Raw genomic sequence first — 12,274 nt, 5'->3', positions numbered from 1 at the left:
TTCAAAGCCTGGCTGTCTCTGTTTGCTCGTGTGATAGATGCAGGACCGTTTGCATTTTAAGAAAATGTACATCAGAAAGTATGTTATCGGGTGTTTAAAAATCTCAGCAAATTGACTCATAAGGAATATAGACAGTACTTGTGTTTCCAAATAAGGGAGGTTTTGGTTTCTTTCTATGAAAGTGTCTCTGCCTGAATCACTTATTAAACAAACTACTCCGTTTTGAATAGGGAAAGAATGGAAACCTTAGACATTTTGCAGGTGATATCTGAGCAAGATACACATTTGGGTTTTATCACATTATCACCTGTTTAAAATCACATTTTATCTCCATTCTTCTAAATTTACTTTCAAATACCTTTCTCTATGTCTATAAATAGAAGGAAATTTTAGAACTTTTATATTGTGTATTAGTTTTACATTAAGAACTGTGGCTCCCAAATAGTATTTCCCATTTAGTTAATTCAGGTGACTTCTCTGTATTAAATTTAAAAATTACAGATATCACTAACCACTATAATTATTTTTGGCTTTTTCAGCCACTGAACCCCCCCCCCCTTTTTTTTTAGTTTAAATACAGGAAAACTTTCACAAACAAATGCATTGCTTCCAGGTAAACGATATAATCACCTTTTCTTTAACAAATATTTTCTTCACCTGTGGCTCAGTATGTTTGATAACTGACAAATACATTTCATAGCTTAAAGTAAAAACATCAGCTACACATTTTATCTCCCTATTAAGTCTCCCTTTAGTCAAGTTAGAATGTACCTGTGGATAGTAGAAGGCAGGCTCAATCTCTGACAACAGTATTAATTTCTCTTGCTACGGCAGTGCTGTTTAGAAGCTGGTTTAGGTGTGAATATTTTAATAATAGTTTGGGTTCTCCCTTGATAAAGAATAAAAGGCTTGATGCTGAGAATGGTCAGGTTTCTTGACATTATTTTAAATCAACTGAAATACAGTTGCAGGAATTAATGGATTTGAGAAGTGGGCCAGGAATCTTCACAAAAAAGTCTTAGAATTTCTTTAAGTTCTAGACTATCATTATTTGTCCTTCCATATGGTTACCATCATCAAATACATAAATTACAGGAATGATTTTTAGAACTACCTTTTGTGATTGCCACAACTTTGAGTCTAAACTGGGGATCATAAATTAGTTAAAATATTTTCTTAGCTCTCCATTAAACATAACTCTAATTCAGTCCTATAGTTAAAATTACATTTGCAGTGTTTAACTGAAAGTTGAAGCGTAGTTAGTCATACCAAGATTGCATTGATGACCCGCGGTCCAGGTAGAGTTGAAGATGATGTGTCTCTAGAATACTGGCGTTAGAAACTGGTTGAAATCGAAGAAAACAAGATACTGTCAAATATTATGAGCTAGAATATAATGAACACCCAGGGAAGGGCTACTCAGGAACTAAAGAGCAAGTCTAAGGCCCATTTCCCCTCCTTTCACTGTATTTCAGGTATTTTATTGGAAAAGTTAAGCTAAAGATCTGAGACATTTAGCAAGTGCTATTGACTGTGAAATTTGCTTTAAATCTTCTGATGAGTTTTAGTTTGGTTTTTTGCAATCAAGTCTACTGCTTGCAATTAAGATGTCAATCTGAAATGCATCTATGGTTCCTAGCCACACAGGTCCTTGTTGCCATTATTTTTAAGAATCTAACTTTATTGGAAATTAGCAAACTTTTGCATATGATCTATTACCTCAGGGAAGATCACTTGCTAGCAACTCACTACTAATGACAGGTTTTTGAGAATTGTACTGACATCACTTGTTAGCTACTAAATGCAGAATTTATAACAGTATTATTTTATGTAGTTAACTACTAACTGGCTGCTAGTGAACATTTCTCTAAAAAATTTAGACCTCACTAATAACTAACCTTTAGGTATGAAATAAACTTGTAATTTCTGTCTTTAAGCTTTGGTCAATACAGTGACAATATAAAATGTTTATTTCAGAATATCAGTACCATTTTATTTTTCAACAAGAATTTTAATTGGGTCCATACATAAAATACCACAGAGCAGACTTTTAAGATTCATGGTTCTCAGAACAAAGTTTCCATATTAAGATTTTCATAAAAGCTTTTGCAGAACTGAATTAAACTCCATTCATCATTTAATATGACTTTAAAATCACCTTTTATAAGAGTAACAGATACATACTCTAAGCTGGGGTATAGATATATCCTACATGTCAAGGTTATCATGTAATTTAACAAAATTGCACAACCTCAGGCTCTTCACAATATAATTTTTCAAACCAGAAGTATTCACTTGAAAACACCACAGTAGAATGTTTACTTAACAAAAGGGGAGCTATATTACCAATGTAAGATTTATAGTTAATTGTAAGTTCTGCCATTCTTAATAATTCTTTGAGATGCTAAGTGTTTCAATTCATATTTAATGATACTTAAATCGTGGGAATTTTAACATTTGTTCCAAAATAGCAGAAATTGTAAAAATTGTGAATTATTGGAGAAAATGCCATTACTTGTATATCTGACATTTAATTTTTTTAAATTATGGAATCTACATGCTTTTGTAGTATAATATTAATACGATGATTATTCTCTTGTAAAAGAAAAGGAAAACTAGTAAAAAGTTTTAGTTGATGTTATGTGCTTGTGAGTATCAATTACTTAGTATTTGAAATTTTAAGGTCTTGCATCCTTTTCTTTAGAATGCACAAGTCCCTTCCTGAGCTTTTATGCCTGTGGTAGAGCAGTAAAAGCCTGAAAAGGTTGTCAGTATTTTTAGGTTCATTTGACTTTGAGAATTAGTGCCAAGAGCTGGAGGATCTGCTTTTTGGAGGGAAATGTTATTTAGAATATGTAAAAATAAGTGTAATAGTGTAAATATTTAGAAAAAATTAAGTAGCAAGTGCTTTAACTGCTGAATAAAATAGTATAGATGTTCTACCATCCCTAAGGCACTGGCTGTTATCCATTATTTTCTGATTTTGTGATTGCTGTATATATTACACTTGAGTAATAATTGGTGATAGTGTATCATATCTATATAGAGTTCTACAACACACCTCACTGTACAGTATTTGAAAATTTTATATCAGTAATAAAACTGTAAGTTAATACATACTGATTTCCCCCTCAACTTCTCCATATTAACCTTTTATTCTTTAGTTTCCTGGAATCATACCTAATTATTAAAATGCATGAAAATATAGTTCAGTTTTATAAAGGAATTCTTAGTATAATAAAGTTTTTTTTTTTAAAAACTTCCTTCAGTGGAATATTATATAGAGACAGTGGTTTCTCCCCTTAATGCAGATTTCAGTGCAAATGAAATGGATCTAATTAGAAAAGAGCAAGCCAAGTTTCCTTAGACATATTACATAATTAGGTCATGTGATGCTTACTGAATCACATGATTAACAAATCACATGATTTAACAAATCACATTTGTTAAAGATGTTCTAGTAGAGAACTTGTTTTTGTGTTTTTTAATGCTATAGATAATGAAGGAAAATATAGAACATAGTATTAAATAACACTTGTATAGCTTAATAATCAACACAACTGATATTTTAAAGTTGAAGGTATATGCTTAATGTCCATTTTGTTAGACTGCTAACTTAGTAGTCAGTGAATAGCCTTATAGATCTGAGCCCTGGCATCTCTTTACTGTGTGACCTTTGTGCTTCAGTTTCATCTCTGGGATGATAATAATAACACCTGCTTCTGGAGTTTTTGTGAGGATAAAACCAGTGAACACATATCAGATGATTAGAACAGTGCTTGACATACTAAGGGCTTCCCTGGTGGCTCAGCTGGTGAAGAGTCTGCCTGCAATGTGGGAGACCTGGGTTTGATCCCTGGGTTGGGAAGATTCTCTGGAGAAGGAAATGGCCACGCACTTCAGTATTCTGGCCTGGAGAATTCCAAGGACTGTATAGTCCATGGGGTTGCAGAGTTGGGCACAACTGAGTGACTTTCACTGGTGTAACTATTACTGTTATTTACTCATCAATGTAACGAGCTCAGTTGCCATTTAAATGGGATAAATCATACCTAGGGCTTCCCTGATGGCTCAGACAGTAAAGAGTCTGCCTGCAATTCGGGAGACCCAAGTTTGATCCCTGGGTTGGGAAGATCTGGAGAAGGAAATGGCAACCCACCCCAGTACTCTTGTCTGGAAAATGCCATGGACAGCAGAGCCTGGTAGGCTACAGTCCATGGGGTCACAAAAGAGTCGGACATGACTGAGTGAATTCACTTTCGGGGCATAACATTATGTTAAGCTTTGCTTTATTTGTGGTATATAATTAATGAGCTAAAAACTGAATGGTTATGCGTTTCAGTTTTTAGGCAAGAGCTTTATGACCACACGCAACATTGGAAATCTGAACTGACAGTCTTGTGCTCTGTGACTAATACATTCTGACCTAAGGCCAGTCGTGGAGCCTCTGAAGACCTCCATTCTACTACAAGCTGTTAACAGTTGTTACTGTCTTGTTCTGGTGACTGTGTCATCGTGGTCTCACTCGCTGGCGGCATATGCTGATGACACAAATGACATGGGTATGAGCCCATCCCTTCCAAAGTTTCAAGCAAAAGGGAGTAACGACGTCAAATCCTGTAGAAAGTTCAGGCAAAACAGATTTCTTTCTTCAAGTGTCCATTGGTTTTAATAGGGGTTGGTGACTTTTACAGCCACAATTTCAATGGTGTGATGGTGGTAAAGGTTAGATTGTGAAAAGACTTAAGACTAATTGGGTAGTCGAGACACGTTTTAAGAAATATGAGCTTCCCTCCCCGCCACAAAATGTTTGAAAGGAAAGAACAAAAATACTGCAGATACAAGAGGAATATGAATGGATTTCAGATAATATTTAGATAAATATTTTCAACACTCCTGGAGCCAGTATCCCCCTTTTATAATAATATATTCTAGTCCTTATATCCTACTGAAATAAAATTCAGATAATTTTAAAAGCCAATTGAGTGCTCTACCTATGAGAAACAAGAGATTTATAATAAAACCTCTCTGAAGCACAACTAATCCAACTGATACATATGTAGACAATAGCTGCAAATAGATACCAGTGGGCTGTATTAGTGTCTTAAAATCTTGAGTGTCTTAATACCTTCACTGGTGTGATTTTCTAAAACAGGCAAACAACTCTTAAGTCTGAATAAAGTAAAATACAGTCTTGCCCTGGTTTACATAGTAGTTGTGCTTCTGGGTATAGTCGGTGTATTTTAAAAGAGTGCAAAATCCCCCCATACTTTGAATACTTGGGTTTATAAGTAAAAAGGAGTTGGTTCCAGGCTTAAATAATTATCAGGTTTTTCACTTAACTGCCTGTTTGAACTTTGACCGGAACTCAACATAGTTTTTCCTTGTTCACTCTCATTTTTCTGTTTCTAGGCCTGGCAGTCTGAATGGCAGTAACAACTTTCAATCACCACAGACTTCCCAAAATTTTCTAAATTGACTTCCCTTTGGGAAGTACCCTCTCCCTTATCTTGGATTCCTAACTTTGGTTTAAAATCCTCAGCTAGTAGGCTCATTTGCTGTAAGTCAGGGCTAAAATTTACACACTGTGAAAGATTACTTTTTGAAGAGAAAGCAACATTTTTATTATGCCAGGTCAAAAATGTTGAAAATTTCAGAGCAGGTAGTTTCCTATTTCTCTTATTTTATTACTGCTGCTGTAACAAATCACCACAAATTTAGTGGCTTAAAACAATACAAACTTAGTATTCTAAGGTTCTAGAGATCAGAGGTACAGACAGCATGTCCCTGGACTAAGATCAAGGGTGTTAGCAGGGCTGTGTTCCTTTCCGGAGCCTCGACGAGAATCCGTTTCCCTGACTTCCTACTTCCTAGAAGCTCTTTGCATTCCTGGGCTCATGACCCTTTTCTTCATTTTTAAAGCTAACAGTGTAACATCTTCAATTTCTCAGACTCTTCTGCTTACATCCTCCACTCTTAAAGGACATTTGTGATTACACTAGGTCCATGTAGATATTCCAAACTGTCAAGATCTTTAATTATATCTGCAAAGTCTCTTTTGCCATTAAGGTAATATGCTCACAGGTTCTGGGAGTAAGGAAGTGGACATATTTGGGGGGTTCAGTTCAGTCACTCAGTCGTGTCTGACTCTTTGCGACCCCATCGACCACAGCATGCCAGGCCTCCCTGTCCATCACCAACTCCTGGAGTCCACCCAAACCCATGTCCATCAAGTCGGTGATGCCATCCAACCATTTCCCTCTCTGTTGTCCCCTTCTCCTTCTGCCCTCAATCTTTCCCAGCATCAGGGTCTTTTCAAATGAGTCAGCTCTTCGCATCAGGTGGCCAAAGTATTGGGAGTTTCAGCTTCAACATCGGTCCTTCCAATGAACACCCAGGACTGATATCCTTTAGGATGGACTGGTTGGATCTCCTTGCAGTCCAACGGACTCTCAAGAGTCTTCTCCAACACCACAGTCCAAAAGCATCAATTCTTTGGCGGGGGGCGAGGAAGGGTAGGGGGGGCATTATTCTATCTACCAGAAAAGGATAGAAGCAAGGAAGACAGAGTTGAAACTGGGATACTTTAAAATGTTTTTTTTCTTATAGTATTTCTTTCTTGCAGTTCAACCACCCTTATTTTTTGCCTTTAAAAGCCAAACTAAGAATTCTCTAGCTGCTTATGTTAGTATGGTTTCTATTTGTAACTTCCATTAAATTTAAAATAGCACCCTAAATATACAGTAGAGATTTGTAATGTAAATGTAAAGTGGGGAGATAGACGTTGTACAGAATACATTTACATATTAAAAACAGATTTATTTTTAAAAATATTTATTTGGTTGCACCAGGTCTTAAGTTGCTGTACATGGATTCTTAGTTGGGGCATATGGGATCTAGTTCCCTGAGCAGAGATCAAACCTAGGCCCCTGCATTGGGAATACATAGACTTAGCCACTGGACCACCAGGGAAGCTCCCTCAAAATAGAGTTCAAAACCTGATTTGGTTTTCATATTGAATACATAATATATGGTTTCATTATTCTGCCAAAGCTTGCTTATTTAGCATTATCAATACTGGAACAAGTTTTATATACCATATGTGTTCTATTTCTTTCTAGGATTTTCAGCAATTTTTAGAGTTTATCATCAACTAATTTTTTCTAATTAAAAAAGAAACCTGGAATTTATGATTAAAAACAAAGTCAAATCATACAAAAGTACATGTGGTAAAAAGTTAAAGCCTCTTCTGTTCCTCTTTCATTCCTCTCTGCAAAATAAAACACTGTTCAACAGTTTGGAGTGATTTCCATAGAGCTGCACAGATTGCCTTCTAGACTATTAGACACATCACATATACACTCCCCTGAGTTTTTGTTTATGTAAATGACGTCATCCTAATTATACAGTTCTGCTGCTATTTCTGTGCACTATACCACACTGTCTCTACACCTACACTACACTTATAGTTGAATGCCCATAGATATTAAGGTAGTAGAGTGATTTAGAGTTTGGGCTCTAATTTAAATCTTGGTTCTGTCAAGGTATGCCCCTGGACAAATTAACCTTTTGGTACCCAATTTTCCTTATTTATAAAGGGGATGAAAATAACAGTAACTATCTCATAGGGTTGTTACGATTATAGCAGTTGTGGATGTTACCTAAGACTAATGCATGTGAAGCACCAAGGAGGGCCTAGTAGTGTAATAGCCATTTAATGGCACTGCCTTAATATTATACTATTTTTTACTGGCCATACTTTTTTTTTTTTTTTTTTTTTACTGCTGACAAACCATTTAAACTAGTCTAAAAATGTGAATGCTTCCAAACTGGGGTTCTAATGGAATATACTACTATTAGCATTGAAGCCCATCTTTTTTGCTTGTATTGAATTATATTTCTAAAGCTAAATTTTTGTCAAAGGCTGTGCACACATTTATGGCTTTTGCTCTGTACTGCTTTCCAAAAGGATTACACCAGTTTTAATACATCAAAGAATTATTCAAACTTTGTTGGCAGGATTTAGAAAAATTTTGCTACCTCAGTAGTCATAAAATGGTATTTCAAATCTGGTTTAATTTGTACATTTTGCATCCTGGTAAGCATATTTACTTATGTACTTAATTTATATTTTTCCATTCATTTTGCAATTATATTGCACATCTGAGTACATCACTATTCTAGGGGCTGGACAAGCTAACAATAGTTAGACAAAAATCTAATCATGGAAATGGTTGATACAGCTCTATTGAAACTACAGTGTATTAGGTACTATATTAAACCAGCATAAGCTTTTCACACTAACACTGGCAAATCTTTGGGGTACTTGGCCTTTCTAGGATAAGAAGCTGGTACAGTCATGTGAAAGATAAGCATGGTGTACCTTCTGCTTATTTATTTACTATTAGCAATAGTGAGGCGATTTATTTAAAGATTTGGAGTGAGAAAGTAAATCAGTACATAATTAAAACTCATTTTTATAGTTACAAATGAGTTTTTAAAACTAAGACAGTTTTCAAGGAAATTTCCAGCACTCGTCCCCAGCCTTCGCCCGTGTGGTATTTTTCCCTATACTTCCGTGGAAAGACTTGGGAAGCATTTACAGACTATTCAAAACGAACTCCTGGGGTGCTGAGGAGTACATGTGTGACAATGTTCCTTGTGTTTTCAGCTTTTGGTGATTACAAATAAAGCCACTGTAAACATCTGTTTTCCAAAGTGGCTGTTTCATTTGCGTTCCTATCAGCAATGTATGAAAGTTATATTTGCTCGGCCTCTTCATTTCCACCAACACTAGTACAGCATTCCCCCTCCCATTCTAACAGCTGTTCAATGGTACCTCCTGAGCTTTTACTTTGCATTTCTCTAATGATTAATGATGTGGAGCACCTCTCCATGCTACTTATTTGCCATTTGTATATCTTTTTTGGTGAAGTGTCTGCCCTAATTTCCCATTTTTTATTGCTTTTCTCATTATTGAGTTTTGAGAAGTAAATTTATTAAAGATATGTTTTGATTAAAAAAAAAAAAAAAACAAGTCACAGGTTATGGTATCTTTAAGTGAAGTGAAGTGAAGTCGCTCAGTCGTGTCCGACTCTTTGGGACCCCGTGGACTGTAGCCCGCCAGGCTCCTCTGTCCATGGGATTCTCCAGGCAAGAATATTGGAGTGGGTTACCATTTCGTTCTCCAGGGGATCTTCCCGACCCAGGGATCGAACCCGGGTCTCCCCGCATTGGAGGCAGACTCTTTGAGTATGTGTACTCAAATACTGTGCACCACTTGAAGCCCCCATTTTGTTTTTTTGTAACTAATTTACATGAATCTGCAATGTTACCTTTCTGAGGAATTATATTTTTCTCTATCTCTAAAATGAAAAGAATTCGCTTTGCTGTCAAAATCTAAAATAACTCTCTTCAAGCTCTAAAATAGTATTCTGTATAAAACCGACTACAGCCTAAAATATAGCAGAAACTCTGTTTCTTGTTAGGATGTAAATAAGCGGAGTAATGCATGGCCCAGGAGTAAAGAAAACATTGTTTTCAAAAGACATTACTTTCTAAATTAGGTTTTCTTTTTTAAATGAACTAGCGACATACTAAGGAATGATTTGAAAGAAAGGCTGTTTTACCTTACCAGAATCCATACTTTGAGAAAAAGGAACTATAAAAAGCCAGGTGTTTTTAAGTTTTGAAAGTAGTGCATGCAAGCTCTTCTTAGTACACATTTGCACCTGCATCTCTGATTTGCAAAAACTGATGCGTAAATTTTCAAAATAGCAAAATATAAATCTGTTACAATATTAACATGTGGTTTCGTGCTCTATGCAGTAGAGCATGTTACCTTGCAAATTTGCATCCTTTACCATTTCTAATCGTTACTGTAGTTAATCTACTTTCATGCTGCTTGAACTGAGCATTTCGTGGGTATTAGACTTGAAACCTCTAGAGTAGTTGTAACTGCTAGAAGGTCCTGCAGTGCGGTTCCCCACTTCCTCCCGGCTCTCTTGCGAGAGAAGGTCACCTTCTACCGTTGACTACTCATTTATCTGGGCGAAATTCCCAGTCCGCTCCTGTCTTCCTGCATTCTCCTTCTGGACCAGGGCTCCTTCACCGAGCGCAGCAGTTATTTCCCGAAGAGTCGGAGAGGAGATTAAAGTACTTTGAAGGCCAGCCGCAGACCCGGATTATTTCCCTTTCCCGTTCCATGTGTCCAACTAAAAACTTTTTCACCTGTCACACTCCTGCTCCTTCCCGCTACAGAGTCTTCACTAGATCAGTAGTTACAACGTCTGGCAAAAAAAAAAAAAAAGCTCGCATTTTTGCTTAAACAGTCACGGCCGCGCAAATTTTATGGTTAGGTTTATCTCAAATCCAAAGACTGAGCTTCCTAACTAGTGATGAGGGATGCCCCCGAGAACTGAGGAGCTTTGGCCGAGAGAAGGTTGCGGTGAACGGAACTGCTCAACATCCAGAGACACCGTCCGCGATCCCGGAGAAGCTTGGATTCTGGCTGCCGCTTCCGGACACGCCTCTCGGAGAGCCTGGAACTCACTTTCCCAGCGGGCCCCAGCGCGGCCCTTGGCGCCCCGCCCCTTCGGGTGCGGCGCTCGGCGCGGTCCGGGTCCTGTCACAGCAAGACCTTTGAGCCTTGCCCACGGCCACACCCCCTGGCTCCCAGCTCCTTCCCGGACTCCCGCGAGTTCCAGTCCCGACTTCCAGCTCCCCAGCCCCGCCCTCAGTCGCGCGCGCTCTCCCCGCCCCGCCCTTGTCCCCCCGCGTGCGGCTACCACAGCCAATGAGGTTCGGGGCCGCGTGCGCAGATTCAAACGGCGGCTCTTGAGGGAGGCTGGGCGCGAGATTCGGCGGTGCGGACAAAACCCTGCAGGGAGACTACGAGTCCTGCAGAGCTGCCCGCTGCGGGGAGAGGGCGGGGGTCGGCGCCCGCGGCAGAGCCGCGCTGGGACCGAGGCGAGGAGGCTAAGAGGCGGCGGGAGGGGCCAGGGCAGGGCAGGAGCGCGCCTGCTGACATGTTGGGGGCATCCCTGACCGGGCAGGGCCGGGGCTAAGAAGCAGAGCTGCGGGCCGGGGGCGGGTCGCGGTCCGCCCCTCCGTCCCTCCGTCCTGCCCTGCCGGGGACCTGCGTTCCGCACTCGGTCGGCCTCGGAGCGGGAGCGAGGGAAGCGGCGGGGGAGGGTCGGGGAGAAGGAGCATTCGCCCGAGGCTGGAGGAGGCTGACCCGCGTCCCCGCCCAGCCCGCGCCTATGCGGTACTTGAAGGATGGCGAAGAGGTCGCGCAGGTGGGTGACATCCCTTTCGCCCAGGCCTGTGGGCACAGCCTCGGCTCAGATTCCCTTTCCTTTCCCTCTGAGTCCCCCCCCACCCCCCCCACCCCACCCCCCCGCGCCTACCTGGGCCCTCCGAGGCCGGGGCAGAAGTTTTCCTTCCCGCTGCGCTACAGCCGCCTCGGCCCGCTGGCCAGAGCGCAGCCGTGACGTGTGGAGAGTTGGGGACCAGGGCATTTCGGACTCAGAAAGTGAGTTACAGATGCCCAGGCGGCTCCTTGGAGTCGATTCTCCCCCAGCATATGTCCAGCTCCCCACTGTCCCACAGCCACTTCTTGGGATTTGTTGGCAGGTAAGTCGGTGCGCTTTCAGGGAATACGCTCCGCACCGGAAGGTGGTGGTGTCCTACCCGGACGGCCTGAAAATGCTGTTCCTAGGGCCTCTTACTCTCTGGATTCCTGAGCCAGTTACAAACGGGCTCTGTGATATACCTGGGTTGGGGACCCCTCTGCTACCTTGAAAGGTGTGGAAGTCCTCTGAGATATAGCTGAGGAGAGAGTACTTTTTTGATGTCTACTGTGATTACCATACCCATGGTCGCAGTTTCCTTCTACTGGGAAGATGTCACACTGTTAACACCAGTAACTTGATCTTAAAATAAAACAATGTGTTTGATTCACTTAATATTTTGTGTGTCCGTTGGACTCTGACTGTACTTGAGGGTTGCATAGAGGTAGGGCATTTCTTTGGTGGTGGTGGTTTTGGAAAACTTGCTAGGATGAATTTATGCATTTCGGTTTTATTTAAAGGTCACTGTAGTAGCTACTCGTAGACTTAGTGTGTAGGAATCACTCATATGACAAAAAACACTAGGGTGTCTTTTAGTTGTCAGTATTATTCAGTAAATATGAAAAGTTGTTTGACAGCGTTTCCAAACAGTTTTATCTGGATCCACAACTTCAAAGTCTCAACTAGAAGTGTTTTTCCCAAGT

The 12,274-nt window shown here is 40.0% G+C and overlaps 1 protein-coding gene across 2 annotated transcripts in view; it reads left to right on the top strand.

Moving 5' to 3' along the window:
• The first annotated feature begins 3,053 nt into the window (after positions 1-3,053).
• Positions 3,054-12,274, top strand: part of MYBL1 (MYB proto-oncogene like 1) — a 44,920-nt gene continuing 35,699 nt past the window's right edge. For both annotated transcript variants that reach the window (XM_061438885.1, XM_061438884.1), the window contains exon 1: positions 3,054-11,297. In XM_061438885.1, coding sequence (XP_061294869.1) covers positions 11,278-11,297 — 20 coding nt within the window. In that variant the 5' untranslated portion in view covers positions 3,054-11,277. The remainder of the gene's footprint in view (positions 11,298-12,274) is intronic.

Source organism: Bos javanicus, chromosome 14 (assembly GCF_032452875.1).
Source record: "Bos javanicus breed banteng chromosome 14, ARS-OSU_banteng_1.0, whole genome shotgun sequence".
Taxonomy (NCBI): Eukaryota; Metazoa; Chordata; class Mammalia; order Artiodactyla; family Bovidae; genus Bos; species Bos javanicus.
Note: the sequence above shows the minus strand (reverse complement) of the source record. Positions and strands in the feature narration are given on the sequence as shown.